We start from the raw sequence: 26,073 nt of genomic DNA, 5'->3' as shown, positions 1-26,073 counted from the left end.
CTTCTGAATTTGAGGAGAAAAAATGGAGACTATTCTTACTGGATTTCACACTAAAATCAGGAAGGAACAATGTACAATAAAATCTCTTCCTTTTCCTTGCTGATATTGCCAGAATTCTTAGTCATCTTCACTTTTTTATTTGACCATGTCTCAAGATCAGAGACTGTGATACATGGTGGTCACAGCACCAAGCCTGACACAGTTCAAGAAACGTTTGAACCATGCTCTCAGGCACATGGTGTGACTCTTGAGGATGGCCCTGTGCAGGGCCAGGAGTTGGACTTGATGATCCTTGTTGGTCCCTTCCAACTCTGCATAGTCTGTGATTCTGTGAATTCTATGTCCAAGTCTTGATGTGAATCAGTGACACCAGACCTGATGACAGCTTAAGTAAGTCTTGCTAATAGTCACTGTTTGTTACTCATAGTTACTTATTCTACATGAGAATTCATAACTTCCCTCTCATAATACTTCTGCTGGAGAACTTAGGAGTTTTTTTCTGCTATTAAACATGCATCACCCAATATCCATCTAGAGAGTTGAAAGAGGGGAAGTATTCATGGCACCCAACAAAGGATGTGACTCTATGCCTTCTACTGCTTATTAGAATTAATTTGACATGGAATGAATAATCAGATTCATGGGCTCTAATTTCTCTCAGATGCTGTTAGTTAAGTTTCTGAATGCTCTTTTAACTAGACAAATTAAGAAAGTGATGTGGTGTTCCTAGGAAATCAACTACCTTCCCTTTACAAGCATGAGCTTTCACTTCTGAATTGCTGTTACTTGCTATTTTAGGTGATATTACAGAATAAAAATGTGTATATGTAGAAAAAGTCTGTTTCACATGATTTTTTAATGACTGAGAATTAATCCTTCTACTGTTTTAAAACGACATCATCTCCTTTCTTTATAGTTCTCTCATAGACCTGTGATTGTTTAGCTTTGATCTTTTTACACTGTGCTTCACAATTTGCTCTGTAATTATATATTTCCTGTGGGAATCAGAAGGCAAATGCCTGGACTTTTCCTATCTGGAATTGTGCAATATTGTGTGTAGTGTATTTTACCTTGGTATTTAGACTTTAAAAGTTTGTAACTGCAAGATGCCAATTTTCAAACTCCTTGAGGTAAATAGATTCTTGGTTTGCTAGGTGCTGAAACTGACAGAAAACTCTCTTTGTGTGAGAAATGATCAGTACAAGAAGTAAAAATTCATGTCCTAATTTGTGGCACATAAAGCATTTAACGCCAAGTTACTAATAGAAGTGCTAAAATTAAGTTCAGTTCCTATGTTGCTTGTCAGATCCTGTCATCTTTGGCTATGTAAAGATCAGGGTTAAAGCTACTGTTGCTGGAAAGTTTGGAATATAGACTGAATAAGGTGAAAATGAGGTGACAGCTGGTAATCATTCTTCTTCAATGATGCAGTGATTGTTCATGGAGCAGTAGCAACATGAGTCTGCTAATTTCACACTCTTTGAGCCAAGTGCTTAGTGTCAAAACCAGCACCAGTCAGTAATGCAAATTGCTGTGATGGAGCAGCTTCCCAGCCTCTTAGACTCCCCCAGCAGAATTCCCTGCATATGTATTTCTTTTGAAACATTATAGAGCCTGTTAATAAATGTTGTAAAGATGCAGTCCTACTAGTGCTTGATGAAGCTTTTGAGAGACTTAAAGAAATTTGTTTATCCTGTACTTCAGTTGTTCCAGGAGTCAAAAGTAGGAAAAATACAGCTATTTACCTTTCAGATTCAAGGTAATTTGGAAGAAAGTTAGAAACCTTTTTGTGGGAAGGTTATGTTGAAGAGGAGTTGATTTTTAAAATACCTATGAAAACAGAAGATAGGGCAAAAACTATGTTTATTAAGTCAGATATAGCAGATTTTTACATAGTGGATGGGGCAAAGACCAAAATGGTTATACTGACATTAGTAAGAGTCTCTGATAAAAAGAAAAACAATATTTAAATATAAAATCACAGCAAGTATCAGGGTTGATTTTATAGACGCACATGCAAAGAAGTACTAAAAGCTGAGAAACTACTAAGGATAAAACTGAAGTTTATCTTAGCAGTTAATTTGTTTCAGTGCTTCTTTATAGTAGTTCATCGACTGACACTCAGCATGTTTCAGCTGCAGAGAGGTGACTGCTGGCCAGCTGTCTCTGCTGCTGATAGCAGAGTAGGATTCTTGTCTGGTCAGTAGGGGATGGTTAAGGATTGGAAGCCTGATCACATGGGACAAGTGAAAGCTTGCCTCATCTCTGTCAGATAGGCAGATTTTCCTAGTCTGATTATTAAGGGTGGAAAATTCCTCAAGCCTCAGGATACCTGAGCTCTGTATTTGGTTCAACACCTTAGCAGCCCAAACTTCTGTCATGCCTTCTGTAAAGTGAATGGTTGTTTATTTTCATAACCTCTCATTAAAAGGCAATTTTTGTTGCTTCTTATCCCAGAAACCTCAGTGCTTTCATAAAACTCAGAAATGGGAGATACACAGAAACCTTGTTAATCTTCTGATCAATTTCTCTGTTCCTTGATTTCTTCAGTATTTGTCCTACCTCCTGATTTCCTTCAGTAATCTACAGTGTTGATCCTGATCCTACATGAGGTTGCCCTAGACCTTATTTCTGTGTCTATCTGTGCCTGTAATATGTAACCCTGGACCCCAGGCCGGGGGGCTGCTCTTCTCCTTTGGTATTTAATCTTCAGAATGACTCTGGTTTGTATGCATTTAGTGTGCATAAAAGCCTTTCCTAGACAGGAAATATTTTTTTAAAAATCCTATCTCCTCAGCTTAGTTTCAGTATTCTTTTACATACTGTCTCACTGTTAAAACTGCAGTTCTGCTGGACTAAGCTGGACACAGCTCCTTTCTCTCACAGCCCTCAGCCTTATTCAGCAACTGCTTGTTGTACACAGAAACAATGGCACTGATACTGTATTTACTTCTTCATTATTCAGTCCTTTCTCCCCTTAGGTGTTTCTACTTAAAATAATGCTTGAAATAAACCCTACAAAATGAAATTTTAATTTTTGTGAGTTTAAGTGTATATTGCAGCCATTTTAGTCCTTTGTCCTAAGTGCAGTATGCATCACTATCTGTGGTTTGTGCTGGAGCTTTATTACCTGTTCACAGGTGTAAAAAATTCAAGATAAAACTATAAAAATAATTATGGTATTCACACACCCAAACCAAGAAACAATCTATGGAAATAAAGGATGTAGATATTCTCAAAATGTTATTAATTGTCATTTTATTTACCAAATCATTCAACTATGATTTTTTTTCTGCTTTTTTTTTTTTTTTTTTTAGGAATGATATAAATTCTAATGTCTATAAAATTTTCCCTGATTTTATGAGAGGTATTTTAGATGTTTTATCATGATTACAGTTAATTTTAAAAATAGGAGAAGACTAACTGAATATATCTGTCCCTGGCTCCACACCCCACTGTCCCACAATAAAAGAAAGTAAAGCTTCTGATTCTGTAAAATTATGACTAACTCAAAGGGAAGTTGTGATTAAAGAAGTTGTTTTGGGAGTGATTTTATTTTAATACATACTGAGTTGAGTTCATGTTTAAATTAGACACATTCTCTTTTTGAGGCCTGTTTTCTTTGCCTGGACTGTGCCAACTGGTCAACAATGGGAGTGTAAGGCCCCGTAGAATTTCCAGGTGTTGGTAATATTGCAAACATTGGAGTCACTCCTGTGGGGTGCTAAGTGTTCTTTTACACTAATTCAGTAAGAGCTGGGAACATTCAGGTCTGTGCTGCAGAGCCAGTTTCAGTTTCTGCAGAATCTTTCTGATTCAAAACTATGTTTTTTAGCTTTTAGGGGATATATTGTTCGAAAAAACTACACAAGATTGAAAACCAGTACAGAGTATATAGCAGATCCTCAGCTTACAAGCAGCCACTCTACTTCTGATTTTGGTTGTGAAGAAGACTGGTAAGTTAAATCCTTTGCTATCTTTAACAAAAGTGATTTCCCACACAATAAGATCTGAAAGGAGGAGATTTGTCATCATGATTCAGCCAGTTTTTAGAAAATCTGCCATATTCTGAGGATGACCGCCTGTAGGTTAGCAAGTTCTCCCTCCAGCTTAGTCATCCCAGTGATCTCCCAGTTAGTGGAAATGTTTAGTTTGCTCTGGGTTGCTCTCCTGTTTTTGTGCACTTCTTGTAAGTACCAGAATACTGTAGATTGCAAATGATCAGCATTTCAGCATTCACTGCAGTGCATGTTATTAAATGTCCAAGAGTAGAAAGTTACCCTTCTGTGCCTAAAAAGCTCCATGCAGACCAGCAATGAGACAGGGAAGAGAGCTGTCAAGAGCAGATGGACACTTTCTGTCACTGACAGAAAGCCTAGGAATGCTGTAAACCATGGTTGTGCTCTCTTTCTTGAAGAGAAGAGTATTTTACCAATTTAAGTAATGGATTCACTCCAGACAAATCTTCCTCTGACACTTCCTTAGGTGTGAGAGGCAAAAGGGATCTGTTATGTTTGACTCACCAATATTGTTCTAGGACGGGTGGCTGCCTTTGCAGAACCAATCCCTTTCATTAGTTTCAGTGACTGGGAGTTACGTGATCTCCCCTGCTGAAGCCATTCTGGAGAAGTTAACAGTTATTTCTTTTTCCATGTATGCTCATAGCACTGAGTTTTGTTAACTTCCATGCTAACTCTGCTACATGCCGTAGAGCATTATTATAGAACTTTGTTCAGGTGTAACCACCTGCATTCTTGCAGGTTATTAGTGCTCCAGCATCTTTCCCTTGAATCAAGTATTCTATTTCAGCAAGAAAAAGATTCAGACCATTGGACAAGGAATAAATAAATAAATAAATAAATGGTTTTGGTAATTATTTTCAGGGTGAAGAACAAGCCACTGCATTTTACCATCGTAGCTCTGTTTTAGAATCCCAACACAGGGGTTCTTGACTGCTTGACTGCTCACTGGGGATTGAGATTCCTAATTTATGATTCCCTTCACAGATATGCAGCACCTTCTGTTTCTTTAAGGGGTGTGTGTCTTATGATCTCTTTAGGACTATTGATGATCACCTGTTCATTTGTTCTCCAATCTGCACTGATGGTTGAAAGCAAGAGCTAATAAGATGTCTACTGTCAGTTTTCTTTGGCATCCATAATTATAATTATTTACAATGTAAATAAGCTTTTTCATCTGGAGTTGTTTGGAGGCACAGAGCTTCTTTAACTTTTTTATTCATTTATTTCATGTATAGGAGTGGTTCTCTTCCATTTTTTGCATTAAAATATCTCTGGAATTCTTTGTTACTCACCAAATAAATGCATTTGGATTTGGTACAACTTGGCTTAATTGTACATCTTTTGAGGCTTACAGAGATTTTATGGTTTGTTTACTGTTGAGGTGAATTTGGGCTCTGTGTTGTAGCACATATATACAGCCTTTAAAGACATTTAGCCACCAAACTTACATTGGAATCAGTGTCTAAGTGCATTTAGATACCTGACCTGAAGATGTCTGTGTAAAATACATTGGCAATTCAGGTCTTGCACCCAGTCCTGGTTGCAGGTTACAGTCAGATAGATAAATAAATTCATCTTTTGCCTGGAGTTGGGAAACTGCCGTTACTGCTGGCAGTTCTTAATTTAACCCAAACAAAAACTGCAAATTATCTGCCTAATCCCATGCATTTCTCAGCAATGGCCTAAGGTTGCAGTGGTTTCAGCAAGACTTGAAAATGTCAGCATTTCACAGGTAATGTTCAGAACCCTGGGACTAAATCCAGTAACTTAGTTGCCATAAATCAAGCAGCACTTTTTCATGTAGCTGTTACCAGGCTGTTGTTTTAAGCACATGGCTGTTCAGTCATACAGGAGACTTGTAGGAAACAGAAATGTGCAGATGCTTAACACAGTAGGTGGTAATCTGACCCTAGAGAAGGCAGCCTCTGTGTGGCTTCATGTACTGTGGAACAAAAGTAAAGAAAATAAAGTACTATTTTCTCTTCATTATCTTTAATTTCTATTAATTTATTTTATTTTTTACTTCTTTTTCGTTTTTTCCCCCTAACTGGTAGTTCTGAAAAATGACAAATGATCTTAAAGGTACTTGGGATCAGAAAGCACAATGGCACACAGTTTTGTTGTATGCAGAAGAGTATAACTTTGCAGTTAAATGTATGGCAACCTGCTGCTCTTTTAAAGATCTGTGTAAAAGCTGAGTTATAGTGTTATACGTAAAGCACTCAGTTTTACTAAGTCATGAATTTCAAAGTGTTCAGAAGAAATGAGCACTTAAAAAATTAAGAAGAAGAAATAGAATAGAAGAAATTTAATCTCTACACCTAGTTCATGCTCTTCAGTTAGTGAATGCAGGACATAAGCAAAATGTAGCTGATAAATGACATGGCTTTCTAATTAAATGCACACATTTGTTCATTTAGCATTACATGTTAAAATGTTTCATGCATTTATATGCTTGATTTGATTATCAAATGCAAAGCTGATGTCACAGGTAACTAAGGATGCATCGAGAGTTGGCAAATACACCTCATTGGAGTAGAAATAGATAATGTAGGTATTAGCAGGGAAGTGGCTTTGTCTCGTTGAAAAAAATGTTTTTCCATTCACTTCCACAAAGCTGTGGAAGTGTCTGTGACTCCTGCTGAAACAGGATCCTGGGAGTAATTGTGCACCTGGGAAGCTGACACTAAGTTTTAATTATTCCCCAAAAGCCATGCATGTATGAAACATTTGCCAAGCCTTTTTTTTGACATCATCAGCCACTGAGAGGAAGCTGCAGACGCATGTGGCATCGAGGAACTGAATCACAATCAAGCTTTAAAAGGGCCAGTTACTTGAAAGCCAAACATGATCAAGACGTGAGTAAAACATGGTTCAAATGAGGAAAGTGGAAACCTTTCTGAGCCATTTTTACAACAGCTGAATAGCAGATTTACCATTCTGTATAGAGCTGAATAGGCAGCAGAGGAGGGTGGAATGTCATGGGGTCTCCTCTTTCACAAGGAGAGCATGGACATCGACCTTACTTAATGTCTGCCTCCATTTTGCAATTGATCATTGCAGAAATCAAAAATGCTGCATTTTGCAATGGCATAGATAAAATTTCAAGTTAGTATTAGGGTTCTTTTGAGCTAATTAGGAATAATTTATGGAGAAATGAAAAGTAATTTTCTAAAACATCATGTGATTTGAACTTGTTAGATTGACAGATCTCTAGTGAATATATTTTTCATAAATATTCTTGCTTAGCAGGATAATCTACAGTTCAGGGACTAAGGACCTTAATCTATGCTACCTTGTTCATCCTCTTGTTCAGACAGAGCTGTCATTCTTAAATATCTTTAAATCCCTTTAGAACCCCATCAAAGCATCTTTAACCTGCATGTTCCACCATCATCATCTTTTCCATTTCCTTCCCAAATGAAAATTGTGTTAAGCAATACTGATTTGATACTTCCCCAGGAAAACCCTTACTGTATTGTTAATTTTTTTTCCTCTAGCTCACTGTACTATAGCTCAGTGACTGCTAAACATCACAATATAAGTTAGTTACATGTACATGATCAGTGCCATCTTATTGTGTTGTATAGAAGAAGGCATTGTTTCCACATAGTGACTTTGTTATGCATCACTTGGATCTGTGACTATAACTGTGTGTCAGTGACTATCCCTTGCTCCTTGGTTTCCTTTGGAGCTCTGTGTTTTAAGAGTAGAGGATACCAGACATCAACACCAGTCAACACTCTTGAACTGAGTTAATTGTGATTTTTTTTCCTTGTATCTTTCTCTTTTTACCTATTTTGTATTTTGTCCGGGCTTTGGTCAGCTTAGGTTCTCAAAACCCTTATTTTTAGTAATGACATTCACATGAGCCTTACAGAATCAAGATTGTATAATAGAGTCTGTACAAAGCTACACAGGCACACCAACTTACATGTTTAAAAAATTATAGACAAAGAATAATTTTCAGCATTTTTCTTTTCTACAGGAAGTATGCATGTGAAAGTCAAGTTCTAGAAATGGGTCTATTTCTGCTCTCTAATGGCTTGACTGATGGAGCAGAATCTGATTACTAAATTTGTATCAGTACTAAGTGAGTGGTGGTACAAGGGCTTGAGAAGGTAGGATTGAAATTAGACACAGTTACATGAAATGTAATGAACTGCAATATGAAAGTCAATAGTGCTCCAAAGTTTACATTGGGAGGTTTACTAGCAGTGAGGATACATCAACTCATATGTGCATCATAACATTTTCTCATCACTGTCAAGATTTGGTTACGGTAGTATATTAGAGACTGCCCTTGAAGAAAATTAGCAAGTCCTTTGGCAGCAAAAATGATCACATATCTCTACAAACCATGGTAAAGTGAGATGTCTAAGAAAGATGAAAAACTAAGGGTCATATGGTATCATTTCTCCAGTCATGAAAAGCTGATGTGAAAACAAACTGTTCTCTGTTGAGAATCAAGAGAGAAATAATGGGCTTGCATTGCAGCACAAGAATGTTAGATTAGACATCAAGAAAAGCTTTCTAATGGTAAGTTGAGTTCAACCCTGTGTAGATTACCTTGGAGAGTTTTGACAGCTTCATCACTGCAGGTCTTTAAGATCAGGTCGAGCAAATGTATGGGGAAAAAAATAGGTGTAGCTGATTTTTCTCTGAAAATGGGGGTGACTTAGATGATTTGTCAAATTTTTTAAATTATTTGTAAACACACAGTGACTTCTTGAACTGTAATATTTCTGTGCCAGTGGGTTTGGCATTGCAAGCCAGCTTTTATAGCATCGTAGTGCCACCAGCTGTTGCTGCATCAGTATAGGGAGTAAGTATAGAAATTGATCTAGAGGAATTCTCCATGTGTCTGCTTTACTTGCAATGGCATTGTTGCTGTGCCTGAAAAATGAGTGAGGTTCATTTCTCAATGGTTTGCTACAGCTGGAGGCCCATTGAAATAGCAGGCAATGTGGATTTACCTGCATGGGCACTGGTGGATTAGCACATAACCACAGTGTCCTGTGTATCACTGAGAGATTAATTATTTCAGTCACATGAGCACAAATTCATTTAGAAACTGGTTTCATGTGAATTCTCCTGTTTCATATAAAAGCTCTTCTGTCTTTTGCTGTGGTTTCTTTGACTTGATCTGGAGCCTGCATCTCACTAAAGTGAGGCTCACTCTGTCAGTCAACAACAAAACATTCCAAGAATTCTTTTGATTAAAAGGAAAAGAAAAATGATCACTATGTTGATGTGTTTCTATTCTTCATGGAGAGCTGATTGAAAGGGTCACATCTCTACATTTTAAATCTTTTTTTTTCAGGATCTTCAGAAGAATGCCATTGGGTCTTGGTAATTTATTCCCTTACAGCCTTCCCATACTTCCTCCTTGGGTGATTTCAGCTTCTGTCAAGATCACATTGCAATTTCTCGTATAAGAAATATGAATTTGAATATGAATTTTCATTTCTTTCCACAAGAAAAGCTGGTATAAAGACATTCTGGTTTCCTTTAATAGCTTCACTTTCCTATTTTTAATCATAACAAACACTGAAATTATTGCTTGTGATGGAAATAGGAAGTCTGCAATCCTTGTGGTGTGCCGTAGAATCCACGGGCCTGATTCTGATGCCATGTGAGCTTCTAATTATTTTACTGCTCCTAAGTTTAGTTACTTAGGATTTTTGAAGATGTAAATGGGAATTTGGGCACAATTTTCCAGTGTCATCTGTTTTTTCCCTCCTTCCCACCCCTTTGGAATTTTTCATCTACCCACACTGGAAGGATTGAATTTGTTCTATTCCATAAAATATTGCTTTTGCAAAATGAACTGTATTATTTCTAGTAGAATACCTAGTAGTGTTTCTAACATTTTCAAAAGCATTTAAATAATGAAAGTAAAAGTGCCATTACTTTTACTCATAATGGCCAGAGTAACCCCAGAACTAGATATTTTTTCTCGAGCATAAGTTAATCTCCGTTACTAGATTTATGTTGCTATGGTTCAACTGCTTTCAATGCTAAGGATAGTGAGTCTATACACTATACAGATGTGTAGACAGACCTTAAGAATCAATGTTTCTTTCTTTTTCCAATGTTTCTTGCTAATGGAGTGATTTATAGACAGCCTGTATGTGAAGACTGAGGCATATTATAGCTCAGTAGCTGAACAGTCAGCGGCAAATTGATAAGTTGCCTGACTGAAACCAGGCCCATGAACCCAGATCTGCTGCTGATACCATGTTTTCAGAAGTATTCCCTGCCAGTTTGATGTTGCAGTGGGTTGACCTTGGCTGGCTGCCAGGTGTCCACCAAGCTGTTCTGCCATTCCCCATCTTGTCAGGACAAGAGAAGAAAAATGCAATGAAAAGCTCATGAGTAACAGCTAGTAATCAAGTGCATACTTCTGGTAGCAACAGTAATTCTGTGGGAGGTTGGGCTCCCTTGCGGCAAATACAACCCAATTTAGGATTGTTTTAATCAGAAACAATGCATCGCTGTCATCCTGACAGAGAGTTAGGGTTTAGGGGCTTCCAAATTCCAGAGGCTGATTTTTGCTAGCTTAAGTTGTACAGAAGGGAAGTTGCTGATTTTTACCTTTGTGCTTTAAACAATTACATAAGGTTCTAGCTGTGGCAAGGTTGTGTATTTTTTTTAGAAGAAGAGATTTTTTTCATGCTGCTTATTTAGATCCAGTTCCAAACCACTACAAAATCTGAATATTTAAATTTATATGATGATTCCGTCTGGTTTTGGCATTGTAGGCTATTTGCAACATACTGATCTGACAGAAAATTTTGATTTTGACATCCACTACAGTGATATTTGAGGATTATTCATCATTTTTACCTTGTATTTGATTTATTTTCAGAAATACTGGGGAAAAGGGGAGTGCATCATCTCAACAAATGCTTGAGGAAATTTTGGGGAAAAGTGGCAGGTTTTCTAACCAGTGCCACTAAATAAATTATGGTCTAAATAATATATATACAAGAAAAATAATAATAAAGAACTTTACAGATAATACAGTATATGCACAAATGCAGTGTAAAAACAGTCCTAGACATATGTTACACTTTCCACTTTAAGAAGTGTGCCACTACTAAATGATAATGCATTTCTAAAATGGATCCATTCATTTCCTCCAAGGAAAACACAAGTCTAAATTCAATTTACATTTTACGAAGAATGTTTTTCTTCTCTTTCTTTATGTCAAAGAATAAAGGGGGACTTAAATTCCCCTTACCTGACATGCAAGTCCAAAGTTCCCTCATAAAATTGAAGCATTACAGAAAAGATGAACGTTTACCATGTTTATGAACTTCATTCTGTTTTAACAATGAAAAAGTCTTTGTTTTAATCCCAGTTTGAGGACCATGAGCATACCAAATAATTTCTCTTAACCTCATTTTTTTTTAATCCACTAAATGAAATTGGTAGCATCTTTTTTTGGTATTGCATAGCTGAAGATTCTGAAACTAGTTCTGTCTGAGTGGACTTTACTGTTGAAGAAATCCATTGACTTCAAAGGCCTGTCAACAAGGATCATGGCCTGCAGAAGGTTTTTATGTTACTTCAATCAGCATTAATGAAGTAGGAGTTGACCTTTAGTATTTTTATGGTGACATAATGGGATGGTAAAATAGTAACAGATATAAACAAAGAATCTAAGAGATCTTACTTCTTGCTCTGTCCTTAACCTACATGGCTTTAGGAGAGCACATGTGATTCACTTCTTTCTCATCCATCAAATTTTGAGTGTCTAAGTTTGAATTCTCTGAAAATAGCTTTTCATAGCCCTGGGAAAAAATATTTAATATAAAATCTTAGCAAATTAATACATTACTTCAATTTCATTGAATTCTCGTAAACTCATTTTACGCATCTGCACAGACACACACATTTTTAATGACAAATTCATTGCTCATAACCTGTTGCTGTGTTTAACAGTGTGAACTTTCTTATAAGAGGAAATGGGACTGGTCTGTTTTTTTTCTGAATTGATTGTATGTGCATATTTAGAAACTGGGGGAGGGAGAAAAGGGAAAATCAACAAAAAAAGTGTGTATGCCAGTAAACCTTTTATAAGAGTGAAGAAATTACAATATTTAAACTAAATTTTTTCTTTTTCTTTGCTTTTAGGAAGCACACCAGTAACCAGTCTTCTCCTGTTGTGCCCGATTTTCTTGACAAACAAACTAAAAAGGTACTACTAAGTTTATTTCTAAAACGACATCCCATTATAACTTCAAATTCCTGAGTCTACAGTTTTGCAATGTGTTCATGTCTGCTTGGCATAGCCATCTGAACATGAAACCGTTAGTGATGTTTTGAAGTCTTTGAGACAAAAGCCTGCTTGCTAAGAACTTTAGTTCTGTAGAGAGACAGGGAGGTACAGTGAATAAGAGAATCAAAAGGCTGGAAATTTGCTGCTGAGAATAAATGCTAGCTGCTCCCTGAGGTGATTTGTCTGTGCACTTCACTTTCTACAGATGTTAGAGACTCTTTTTTAGTAAGGACCTGAGGTTCTTTGGTAGCACTTTGATATCCTGCTCGAATTCAATATGTGAAATGGAGGAGTCGCTCTGTGACTTGGAGCACAGCATAGTCTTTGAAGTCTGATCCAATTTTTGCTGCTTACCATTTGATGTTGAAAGGATGAAATGGAGAAAATGTACAGTTTTTGCCAGTAACTCTGCTGAGCATATGTAAGATTAAAAAAACAAAATCCCTTGGATGATGTACTTAGAAATGTTAAGCAGATTAATACCTTCCTATAGCTTTTTCTAAAGATACAAATTAACTATGAGAGGAAATCAGCATACAGTGCATGCTATGATTTAACTGCATGAGGAAAGGGGATAAATAAGTTAAATGGAAAAAAGTAAACAAATGTTTGTGACATGGGTGCTAAGTCGGTGTTGCTGAAAGCCACAAGAATCTTGTGTAACTTAAATCTAGCATTAGATGTTTCAGAGAGCCTTGGAAAATAACAAGTTGCTCTCTATGAGATCACAGCTGTAAGTTATCATAAGCGAGTGAAATCAATACATTTCTCATGTGCCTAAACCAGCATTCTTTATTCCAGAATAATTTGGATGAGATTTCTGCATCTCCATTTATTCTAAAACATTCATTTGAAACGAATGATTCACAATCAATTAGCCAATCCCAGACAGTTGCAGACCATCAGTTGTCAAGTCTCTTGACACCCTGTGAAAAAGGAGGTAAGAAATAATAAAGTAGCAGAGACATTTTGTTTACTGCTTATAAGCTACACGTTGCCAACACGTAACTTGCTTTATATATTGATGAGATCATTTAACAATCCCTTGAAAGGCAGGAAACATAATGGAAAAAACTTTCTTCTACACATTTTCACTCTGGAAATATGAAAAAGCCCTTAAGTATCTGTATTACAGAGGCAAAAGTAAAATTATTTTTAAATACACCTTCTGTTAAAAGTGTCATTACTAATCTCAAAATACCCTTTTAATGAAATCAAATCTGCCTTCAAGAGCTTCAGTTTTCCTTTGCCTTCCAACCACAGAAGTCTAAGATGGTAATGAAATCTCTCATGTTGGGCAGAATGAAAGACGACTAGTTTGTTCACACACACAAAGATTCAGTCAGCAACAGAGGAACATTGCAATAATTCTACAATCTGTGCAATGCAATTTTTTTATTTTATTTGCTGTTACATTACTTTTGCCATGTTCAGCAAGAGTTTAAAAACTTAAAGTAAAACATTTTGACATTTTTTGAATTTTACCTGGTTTATATTTGGATATTTCAGGAAATCATTCCCTATCAGAATACTTTTCTCTTATCGTGGGTTTTATAATCATCCTATCTTTGCAAATCCATGAATGCAGACTTTATTACTAGACTGTAGAATAACTTTCACAGTTTAAGATGAAGTAGGTTGATAATGCGATATCTGTAACCAGAGCCAAAATGTATATGATAGTAAATTAATTTCCAGATTAATACTGAAAATTAGTTGTTTATAATGTTGTGCTATTAATTAACATTACTATTTATTTATTTAATGGGACACCCTTCATCTTGTAAATCTACAAATATTTATCTGAATAATTAAGCCCTAATCCTGCAATTTATGTGTTTAAATTTTACAGAGTTCAGTAAAACAATTTACAATGTAAAGCTAAGAAGATAGGTATTTATAGGGAATTTGTTCTGTTAATTTAATGTTTTTCCTCTTTTAAAAAGGCATAATGTGCTTTCCATGCTAAAAAGGGAGTATTATTTAAACAGAGCAGATTGAGAAATCCATTCTTCCCTCTTCATGCATATCAGTCCATATGGGTTTTGAATCCATAGTGTAGAACTGCAGGGGAAGTTTGCATTGCTATCTTAAATTATTGCATGTTAAACAATAAACCTGTCAAACAGAAATATCTTCATTGCAGCAAATCCTCTTGAGGGAAGCAGTCAGGGCCCAAATCCATCATGTTTACTCTCACTGCATATTGTATGTTACCTTGCAACTGGTCTCCTTGAAATCAAAGACCTTGTGTCTGAGGTAAAACAATTAGAGTAAAACTGGCAGAATTACACCCTTAGCAAACACAATTCAGAACCATTACCCAGTAATTTAGAGTGTCTTCAAAAATGTGAAATGATAGAAGAATAAAATTTGAAGAGGAGATAAATGCAACATTGATCTGAACTATTGAAGAGACATCTATATTTAAATGAATAAGCATGCAAATGCAGAGAAGTAAGAGTTTCCTAGTTAAGCATGAAAATATTCAGATAGATGATCATATAAATCACACTTCAGTGAGTAACTATTAAGGAAGTAAACCTGGTGAAGAATAATAACTTCTTTGGGTGCTTTTAAAAGCACAGCTTGCATTCAGAGATGCAGATGCTTTCACCTGATGCTCAGTCTGTATTCAGACCTAATGTATAAAGTATACTTTTAAGCAGGTAGTATTCCTACACCTACTGTGAAGACCAAGTGAAATAGGAAATGTCTCTTTGGAAGAAGAAAGCACATATAAAAATGTATGAACTCTACAAAGTCGGGTGATACTATATAAGCTGCTGTTCACACTAAAAAGCTGCCCACTAGGTAGTCCAAACAATGCAAAGACTGTTATTTTTCATAGTGAAACATTTTTCTGCAATGTTAGAGACTGATTTTTAATTCTCTGTAAATTACATTACAGACAGCACTAGTCTGCCAGCTTGGTGGTGCTTGAACCTGAAATACAAAGGCCAAAGGGGAAGGGAATGTGACAGATTTCTGCACTGGTCCGTGACCCAGTTATGAAGCAGTGTTGGTGTTTGCTTAAGGAGGAAGTCTTAAGTATGCAGGCTTAAGCACAAAAGGAAGGACAGGCTGCTTATTTGTCTTGAGGCCTTAGTAGGTGAGGGTCTAGTTCAGTCAAGAGGGGACAGAACACAAAAGGACAAAATGGTTGATATGAGTTTGTGTGTTTTCATATTAACTGAGCGGTCTATTCTGTCATATCTTGTTATCTGGCTGTCTAATCGCACATGCTGCCTGTTCTTAATAACAGATTGGCAAAGGAAAAATAGAGAAGGAAATTTCCACAAAAATCATGCAAAGACTATACTCTGTAATTAATATAGAGACAAAAGCCTCTTTTTCACATCAAAAGCCTTCTCACTCGTTCATAGAAAGACTGAGCAGTATGGCCAAACCGCAAGCACAGCAAGTGCATGCATGTGCTATGGTTCCATAGAGTCACAGGGGCTGGTTTTACACTGCACAGAGTGTAAGACATTCCCTGCGCTCTGCCAGAGCACTGGGGCAAGACCAGTAACAATGCTGAGAATTCCCTCCAGTGTTTCTGCTGCGACACAGTGCCTGGCAGAGAGTCCAGTCATTAGTAACAATTAAGCCAGAAGTTAATTATTCTAGTCACAATATAGTACTGAAGGAATCAAAATAATATAATCTCCAGAGGCCAAGTAGTGGTATTCCCACACATGAGATAGATAGTGAGAATGTTTGAAATTATTAATGAAGAGTGCTTCCTAAGGAATTGACCAATGTAACTTTGCTTCAAAGGTAAATGTGACAGATTTTCTGAGATGCAAAGGAAATATGTTTGCAAAAGGAAAGCGAATAGCAAAGTTCTGCATCAAATGATGACATAATTTTTTATGCTTAGCACAGACATTTTGAACAAGTGAGAAAATGCACAAAGAGTCTCTGGCCATGGACATTCTCTCGTGGGAGAACAATGTGACTTATGGATATGTTCAGTTTATGCCTTGCACCCCACATTGCAATGCTGAAACTTTGTGAAAAGTAGAAAAATTTGCCAGGATTCTGTGAGATCTGGAAGTGTAGTCTTCAGTGTTGTCTGTAGCCACAGTCGGAGGCAGTGAATAGTCCATTTCATTAAAGTCTTTGATTTTAGATTCTTTAACCTTTTATATTTTCAAAACTAGTGGAAATTAGTGCTTGGCATGTTTCAAGCCAGAGTCCCATTAGTCAGTGACCCATTTTAAATTTTTTTCTTGCGGTATGTATTTTTTTTTTAATGTCAATAATTTTTTCTCTTCCTTTCTGGTAAACCAATCATAAAATGGGATTTGGTGAATGTAGCTGTGCTGGCTTTGGGGAAATGTATGAAGTCACTGGGTTTTGCAGTGATGGAGGACAAGCAGATAGTTAAATATGTCAAGTTACTGCTTGATGAGGAGGAAGGCTGCTGCCCACCTTGCCCACTGTGGACAAGTTTTAGTAGGGGCATTGTGGGCATGGGAGACGTTATTCCCAAAATGTTACTCTGTGGTTGTCATGACAGAGATGATATTTAATGGTTTATCACCCTAAACAAGAAATTTAAAATAATGATGACTTCATTAGAAGTTAGGACTTAACTCCAGTTTTAAGTAAGTGTTCCAACTTTAATGCTAAGAAGCATAATTGTGTTAAAATAGCCAAGCCAAAAAGAACAGTGGCTTGGATGTTTGATCTTTGCTTCAGAGTACAGTTTTCTTTGTGCCAGACTTTATTATTGAAAATACTTTTAAACTGCCTCAATCTAAAGTACAGTCTTGATTCAATGTCTTGTGCTTGCAAGTGAAAGGTGCTTACATGTAGAGAAGTATGTTACACTACATGGTAATTTAATGTTGTAGTAGAGTTTTAACTCTGGTCTTATTTCATTCCCATTTTTTGAAAAAAAGTTAACGGCTATGGCAAAGCAATAATCAGAAGTGACTTGGAAATGGGGACACTTTTTATCCTTGGATTCACAGAAATTCAATATCCCAGCATGACTGTAATGGGTATTATAGTAAAGAACAGGCAGTATCTCACACAAAATGTGGTATCAAGATCTGGGTGCCTTGTAACGAAAGATGCCACTTCAGTTTGTGCAAGTAGAGAAAGATCAATCCCAAAAAGCCATTCAGCTTTTTGTGTAACTCAGCTTCCTGTTTGATTTCATTATAACAAACCTTCCTTCCTAATTAAAAACAAAACCACTGCTACATGATGTAGTGTGAAATACTGCATGGACTTTCAACTAGTTGTCACTGGCAGATGGGATGATATTGACACATAACGCCATTCCTTTCAGAATCCTATCTTTCAGGAATTTAAAGGAAAGAATTTGTAATCTATTTAGAATTACTTTTGGTTGTTTAAACAGGAATTTCATTTCATCATTTTTAAGCTCTCCACTGAGATTAATCTTACACTGAGGGAATATAAATCGTGAAAAACTTGACTGTAGTCAGTAAAATCATAACAGTGAGCGGAATCAGGTCTCTTGGTTATAAAAAAAAATTATCTGAGAAGTTTTCTACATATCGGGGGTTTAGGGGAGTTTGGGGCAAAATATCTGGTTTTGTTTCAGGTGATTTTTCTGAGTGGGTCAGGTTTGAGTCCATGATCACAGGACAGTTTGAGCATTACAAGGAACTCTAAAAAGGCCAAGATAGTGTTACATATTATGATCTGATTGTGTTGAGCATGCTGTAGGTCTGTGTGAGGCCTGTGAGATCTCCATAGTATTCTCCTATAACACACCGCACTGTAACAGACAAATTACTATTAGCCATGTTGCAGCTGAAGGCTCCAGCAGAGGAGTTGCTGATGTGGTATGTTGTATAATGAATTTCCAGTGAAAAGATCCTGCTAGTGTTCTGCAGCTTTTGAACCAAAACCTGACTGGGCATGTGCAGGAGAAAAAGTAGCTTCTTTTTATTTTTTTCCTAAAAGAGTATCACTGGATTACTGATCTCATCACACCTAGGATAAATGCTTTGGGCTTAGTAAATGGAAATCATGTTTCCAGATCATTCATTTTATCTTGCAAATGTATAAGTAAAATTCCTCATAAGAAAATATTTTTTAAGATGTCTCTTGAGAAAATAAGCAGGTAATAAGACCATGTCTCAAAGCAGTCATTATTGTTAAGAACTGCCTGGATGGCCGGGCTCAGAGAGTGGCGGAGAATGGTGCTGCATCCACTTTGTGTCTGGTCACTAGTGGTGTCCCCCAGAGATGTGTTGGGTCCAATTCTGTTTAATATCTTTATTGGTGATCTAGAAGAGGAGATGGAGTCTACCATGAGCAGATTTGCAGACAACACCAAGTTTAGTCAGTGTCGATCTGCTGGAGGGTAGGAATGCCCTGTGGAGGGATCTGGACAGGCTGGATTGATGGGCCAGACCAAGAGCATGAGGTTCAACACGACCAACTGCTGGGTCCTACAAACTGGCCACAACAGCCCCATGCAGTGCTACAGGCTGGGGCGGAATGACTGGAAAGTGGCCTGTGGAAAAGGGCTTGGGGATGCTGGTACACAGCAGCTGAACACATGCAGCAGCCACAGCACACATCAGTGTGTGCCCAGGTGGCCAAGAAAACCAGGGGCAATCCTGGCCTGTATCAGGAATAGCGTGGCCAAAAGGTCCAGGACAATGGCTGTCCCCCTGTACTCGGCACTGGTGAGGCCACACCTCGAGTGCTGTGTCCAGTTCTGGGCACCTCAGTTCAGAAAGGACATTGAGGTGCTGGAGCAGGTCCAGAGAAGGGCAGTGAAGCTGGTGAAGGGTGTGGAGAGTGAGTCCTGTGAGGAGCAGCTGAGGGAGCTGGGCATGTTTAGCCTGGAGAAGGAGGCTCAGGGGGACCTTATCACTCTCTACAACTTGCTGGAAGGAGGGTGTAGCCAGGTGGGGGTCAGGTAACCAGCAAGAGGACAAGAGGTTATAGTTTTAAGCTGTGCCAGCAAAGGTTTACGTTGGACATTACGAAGAATTTCTTCACAGCAAGGGTGATTAAACATTGGAATGGACTGCCCAGGGAGGTGGTGGAGTTACTGCCTCGGAGACTGAACGTGGCACTCAGTGCTATGGTCTATTGCCAAGGTGGTGTTCAGTCATAGGCTGGACTCAATCTCAGAGGTCTTTTCCAACCTATGTTACTCTGTGGTTGTCATCACACAGATGATATTTAATGGTTCTGTGATTGTGTTTCTATCATTATAGGAAAGGATAATCACCTTTCTAGGCTTGCGAGGCTGCATGGTTATGCAGATGGACACTTTTGGTAAGCCTGGTACTGTGCATTGCATTGCACATAGTGGCACCCTGCAGGAGCCCCCAGGAGGAACCATTACCTCCCACCCAGTGGAAACCCTGAATTTTCACTTTCTGGAATTGTACAGGAGCCTTTCAGCTTCACTAGCCATTAGGGTGAGAAATAGTACCGCATTTTCAGGATTTCAGTCCTTTACCATATAATTCAGTGTGAAAATATAACTGCAAACATAAGTGACATCAGTTGCACTTCTCTTGGCCTTATGTAAATTTATCAGCTGAGAATTGCAGTGATGGTGTTTGCATTCTGAACTGATTCACCCATCAATGGTTTCTGTTGAATCTTTTGCTACTCTGTAATGGCATGATATGCAGCCTGAATTTTGCCAAAGTATCAGACCAACAAATCTGAAAAGAAATTGGCTGTTCATAAATCTTTCTTTACTGCACAGCTTCTTAATTGTTTTTTCCCCTCCAACAGGCAAAGACACAAACAGTGGCAAGTGATAAATACAAGCTTTGATTTGTTAAACACATGTTAGCTCTATGTTTAGCCCTAGGCAGTGAATTTCATTATAGGCTGGTTTACTTCTGGATTGGTTATTGTGATTGTTTCCAATGCGAAAAGATTTGACCTGCAGCCATGACTGATTAGTATCAGAGGTGAGAGATAAAATAAGATGCAAGTAAACTGCAGAGATAAATTGCAATAGAGTTCTCCAGAGACAACTCAGAGCTTGTTCTATGTAAAACAAGTTGAAATTCAACTTGTAATGACTGCATTGTGATAAAAATGGATTGCAGAACTCTCCTATTGAAATATCAAAAAATATAGTAAGAAATCAAAGAAATTTAATGAAGTTGAATAATAAGTACATGATAATGCTGTGCCAAAACCCTGTAGGTTTTAATAGGGGTTCAATTTCTCCTCTTAACACGTAATATCCACTGATCCAAGCTGCTGTTCACCTGCTCTTTGTCTTCATTTTCTATCCACAACATACAGATTTTTTTTAACACTTCTTTTTGTTGTATCTTTGTGAGTAGTTTTTTGTCATGCAGCACTTCACTGTCCTGTTGTTACTGTTTGAAAATTCTTTTAAGTATTCCCTATCAGTCTTATTTTTGTTATTTTGCCACAGTTACTAGTGCTCTGAATCAGCAGCATATCTCAGATGTCTGATGTACACTGGCATATAATGTTGCTCCTAATTCATTACTCTTCTGTTTCTAAAAAAACCACACCATTTTTTCTAAGTAAACTTTGTTAGCGTAAGTACAGTGAAAATAACTCTAATAATATCTTCACAATGGCTTTTTTTTTGCAAATTGCAGAATTTTTTAACTTTTTCTCACATCAGAAAATTTTAGATAATTTCTTTATTTCTGGATATTTTGTAAGAAAAATTCTAAGACTGTTAATAGTTTGATTTTATAGAGCTATGATTTAATCTGCTAGCTGTATGTTACCAAACAATTTCTCAGTGTTTGCTAGTATTTAAAAATCTGAATTCACTCTATTGAATTCCCCACAACTGAGTAGTAATAGCTGTATTTCACATCTTTCTAGAAGACACTGCATGCTTTCACAACTTATTTTTATAATTCTTCATAGATACTGTGAAGAGGTAACATGCTAATAAAAGCAGTAACATAATTAATGTGATGTTGGAGAATGTTACATGAGGTGTGTGGGATAGTTCAGAAAGTACCATAACAAATTAACTTCTAACGTATTTTGTACGGGTTTGGATTTTTTTCTCTGTTCTAAATTTGAGTTATTATTCTAGTGGATTGTGATTAGCTGCTGAAAATCATATACAGCTCAGTAGAAGCCCAAACCATGGCATATAAAATGCATGGTTGATCAAAGCAAATTAAAAAAAAAAAAAAAACAAACAAAAAAATCACTGACAAGTAAAGGATAGATACTGAGGACAAAATGTTTGCAACCACATATGTGAAGATGTAGATACTACAAGTTACTCATAGATACAGTTTGACAAATAGGTATTCCATTCACTAAATCATTAACTGGTTCTGAGGCATTTGGGTGAAAAAAAAAATGCCTTACATGACTTATTCATTAGCTCTGCTCATGACAACGATTGTATTACTTGGCTGTCCATCATTACTTCTCTCTACTCACTAGAAGTATTTTGTATTTCAGCTCTCTCATGAATAACCTCAGATGATTCTAATGATTAGGCTGAGTAAAGTGATAGCCAATAGAAGCTTGTTGCAGTAATTGTGAGCTTACAGAGCTCCTTTCTGACCCCAGGCAAGGATAATCTTTCTTGAGGATCTTCCTTGCCTATGGAGAGAATTATAGGAAGAATTTGTTGTGCTCAAGTGTTGGCACTACAGCAGAAAAATAATGCCACACCCGCACCTTCCTGGCTTATAACACCTTTCCCCCAAGGGAAGGTCAGAGTACCAAAATCACAGGAAGTATTGTTACTGATGCCAGTGGGAAAAAGAGGAGCTGCTTTCCTCTGTGTGGTCAGGCAGGCAACAAGCATATCTGAATTTTAACACAGCATGTATAAAAGAAGAGTTTTATGAATTCTAATATTTTTTTTTCCTAAAAATACCTCAGTACCTGTTCTTTGTCCTTAAGGTTTGTCCTGCCTTGTACATGTGAAAACGTAGGCAATGAACAATATGAGAAGGCAAGAAGCACGACTGTGTAATTACTAAATATTGCCTCTTGTTTGTCAGGTTGGTCTGCCCTACCAGGCTAAGTCTGACAGGGAGAATGCAGACACGACTAACAAGCTGAATAGCAGTAAGAATACCCATGAAGATCTGATCATCTTTAATATGTCCTTCTTCATCTGACTGTCTTACATGTTTTTGGGAATCAAATATATATGATGCGTGTGATTGTCTAGTACTAAAAAACTGGAAAGCTGTGCCAGCTCTTTACCTTCAGTTGCAGCTACTTTTTATCCTAGGAAGAGCATCTTCGATTCTTTGTCTGTGGCTTTGTGAGTGCAGTGCTATTCTTGGGACTCTGTCTCGTCAACGTGTAATGTTGCTTCCTGCACACACACACAAAAAGTTACAGTCAAAATAGGGAAAAAATATTACATTGTTCCAGCCTCTTTTTGCAGTTCTGCGATTTGCAAACACCAAAAATGCCCTGCAGCAAACTGGTGCAATTGTTTTTTTCTACATTCTTTTAATGCTGTTCTTTACTGCATATTCTTAGTCACGATAAAGAGCATGACTATCAAATGAATAACAGTAAGCTTGTCAGTTTTAAAGGGCTTATTTGGAAAGAAAAAAAACAAACCAGCAAGTAAGTTTGCTGCAGCTCTAAAAAAAAAAAGAGCTAATTTTAGTAGCAGCATAGATAGATAGAGTTTCAAAAACTAAGAACAGCTAGTTGCTATAGTTAAAAATTGCTAAAAGGGGTACTTGTGTAACAAAAATCTTTGACCTGTTGATTTGTTTTCAGAGATAGGAGGATTCAGGTCTGCATACTGTCTCACCTAATGTCCCAAAAGGGCACAGGAAGAAGATTCCAGTTTGGTCTAACCCCTCATATTTTGCTCATCAGCCTTTGAGACTAAGTGATATCAATTTCTTTCATCTCTTTGTTGTCCATGTGCTTCCAATTAATATTTCATTCATAAGAAACTGATAAATTGGAAGTTCTTAATCTCCTCACAAGGATTTGCCCCTTGCAATGGTATTCAGAACAGCTGTAAGTTCAAGTCTATAGTATATATCAGTTTTCTGACTCCATATCCACGCTCACACTTTGTGCCTTTTGATCATTGATTTAGGGACCAAGAAGGGTAAATTCCTCAGCTTCATATCCAAAGGAGCTTAACTGCTTTAGAAAAATGAAATTTTGCATGACTATACTTAGATACTCTTATTTGTAAACTGTAGTCTACTTTAAAACATTCCCTGGGAAGAACACAGTCATTGGACAGCCATAGGCAGACATGTCTCAGGGCATTGTGAATGAAGTAGGATTTTCATTATTGTCTTTCATCATCATAAGCAATTTAAAACCTAGAACTTTCAAAATCAGATTGCCTACATGGTAGTAGCATGCCACACAAGCTAATCATTGACACATATTGAAGAAAATCACTGTTAATTCACAGAACCCTCTCTTCTTGTCCCCACCCACAAAATAAATATGCACAGTCAGAAAGCATCTGCCAATTTTCTCCTTAAATTCTGTAACTTGTTTGTGGAATTGTAGTCACTTGTGTGACTTGCAGGGAGAAAAAAAAGAGAGAAAAAAAGAGGAGCCAATCTAATCTTTTTTTTGAAAGTGATTGTAACAGTAAGGCAGAAAATGCTGACCATGGTGGATTAAACCATGCAGAACTTCACATGTAGGGAAAACATGTGACAGACGTGGACAGACATCATTGAATTAAAACAAAGCCAGAAGTGGAGTGAAGAGGGAATATGCCATCAAAGAAGAAAACCTGTACAGACAAGCACAACAGAGAAAGAGAAAGAAGCAAATTATATGAAAAATGAAAAAGATACTGTTCAATTTCAGTAAGAACAGAAGGCTTGGTAGCCTTGGCAAATGTCCTGCTGCCTTTTGTAGCATTTCTTTGGTCCTATCTAGTTTTTCAGGGAAAAGTGTAATTCTAGTTTAGAGCATTTGAAAGGAGAATTACAGTTCATTCTCTATTTTAAAAGGCAATATCTTTTTGAATGGCAACACTTACAATCAATTTCCTTTTGCTGTACTGCCCATATTATTGCATCACAGTTTGCAGCGCTTTATATCATTATTAGCAACATTGTTTTTTGTTATGCTTAGGAAGCCTGTGTCTCTAAAAGGGCAGAGCATTAATTGGTCCAGAATCTTTGAAAATAAAGAAGAGACCAGGTGAAATAAGGGAAATTTTCCTTTTTGTTATAACAACCTTTTCTTCAGTGACCTCTTTTTTTTTTTTCTGTTTTGGAAGCTAACCAAACCAACCAACCAAAAAAAAAAAAAAAAGTAACAAAGGATGTAAATATCTGTCATCTGATCAGGAGAAGAGACAAGGTAGAACACAATACTCCAGATAGTACAGTGAGTTACACAATTAATTCAGCCTTAAAACAAGATTCCAGAAGTTAACTGAGATAGAAGGAATTGAGATTACCCCCGCTGGATTTCTAGGGGTTTACAGTCTTACATTCTGTATTTCACTATCACATCCATTGCAACTGTACAACCATGATATTTTTGTCTTTGCAGACATGTCTTTGAAGACATATTCAGTTTTATTTCATAATGTTATTTTTAATTCCTCTGTTTGTGCCCATCTCCATATTCAGTGTTGGACCTAAGCAAAAGCTTTACATTTTTTAATTTAGTGATGTTTAGTGTCAGGCCTAAATTCATTAATCTGTGACTTTATGACCTATGATTAAACCTATGACTTTATGACTCTTAACCTATGAGAAGGACTTGAGGGTTCTCATGGATGAAAAGCTGGACATCAGCCAACAGTGCTGCAGCCCAGAAGGCATGGCTCCATCAAAAGAAGAGTGGCCAGCAGGTCAAGGAAGGGGATTTTTCTCTTCTTCTCTGCTCTCATGAGGCCCCACCTAGAGTGCTGTGTTCAGCTCTGGGGTCCTCAGCACAAGAAAGTCATGGACATGCTGGAGTGAGTCCATAGGCAGCCATAAAGATGGTGAGAGGGCAGGAGCGCCTCTTCTGCTAAGACAGTGTGGGAGAGCTGAGGTTATTCATCCTGAAAAGAGAAGGCTTCAGGGAAACCTCGTTGCAGCCTTCCAGTACTTCAAGGGGGCTTGTGAAAAAGAGGGAGAGCAACTTTTTGCATGGGCAGTAGCAATAGGAGAAGGGGGAACAATTTTAACTAAAAGAGGACAGATTTAGATTAGAAGTTAGGAAGTTCTTTACTCAGAGTGTGGCGAGACACTGAACAGTCTGCCCAGAGAAGTTTTGGGTGTCCCATCCCTGGAAGTGTTCAAGGTCAGGTTGCACAGGGCCCTGAGCAATATGGTCTCATGGGTGACATCCCTGCCCATGGCCAAAGATTATAACTAGGTGATTTTTAAGATTCCTTCCAGCCCAAGCTTTCTATGATTCTATGGCTTTCTGCATCTTATCTATCTTCCCAAATCTAGTGGTGTTGGCAAGAGCTTTAAATCAAGTTCACACTATTCTAGAGCTTCTTGTGGTAGCGTCTTGACATCTTATGATTATGCAAGATCATTCACAGCAGAGGATGTGGATGTGCCTTGCTTTCTGGACATAATTCTTTAAAAGTAACAGCTTTCAGCTCTATTGATAGTTGTTTCTGAGAACCAGAACCAGATTTATTATTTGAGTTGACAATTTAGGATCAATATTTAAGGCCAGCTTTTACCAGTGGGTTATCAAGATCTTTTATCCCTTGTTGCTGAATGAGTGTGTCCCAGATTAGTCTCTGGGTAAAGCCTTTAGCTAGTGAAGTAATAATACAAAAAAAAACCTTACTGGGGAAAAAACCTT

The 26,073-nt window shown here is 37.3% G+C and overlaps 1 protein-coding gene across 11 annotated transcripts in view; it reads left to right on the top strand.

The window, feature by feature from the left end:
- The window catches only part of MYO3B (myosin IIIB), a 230,947-nt gene that overhangs the window by 138,966 nt on the left and 65,908 nt on the right, over positions 1–26,073 (top strand). For 8 of the 11 annotated variants that reach the window (XR_008431755.1, XM_053947139.1, XM_053947140.1 and 5 more), the window contains 3 exons: positions 3,836–3,956; positions 12,165–12,228; positions 13,111–13,249. Coding sequence is in view for 10 of the 11 variants with exons in the window: in XM_053947139.1 (XP_053803114.1) it covers positions 3,836–3,956; positions 12,165–12,228; positions 13,111–13,249 (324 nt within the window). In the remaining variant the exon portion in view is untranslated. Of the gene's footprint in view, positions 1–3,835; positions 3,957–4,883; positions 4,939–5,059; positions 5,255–12,164; positions 12,229–13,110; positions 13,250–22,301; positions 22,369–26,073 lie in introns of those variants that run through there. The other 3 variants (XM_053947142.1, XM_053947143.1, XM_053947144.1) reach the window with 3 other exon arrangements.

This window comes from Vidua chalybeata, chromosome 7 (assembly GCF_026979565.1).
Source record: "Vidua chalybeata isolate OUT-0048 chromosome 7, bVidCha1 merged haplotype, whole genome shotgun sequence".
NCBI lineage: Eukaryota > Metazoa > Chordata > Aves > Passeriformes > Viduidae > Vidua > Vidua chalybeata.
This window is presented reverse-complemented; position numbering and strand designations above follow the sequence as displayed.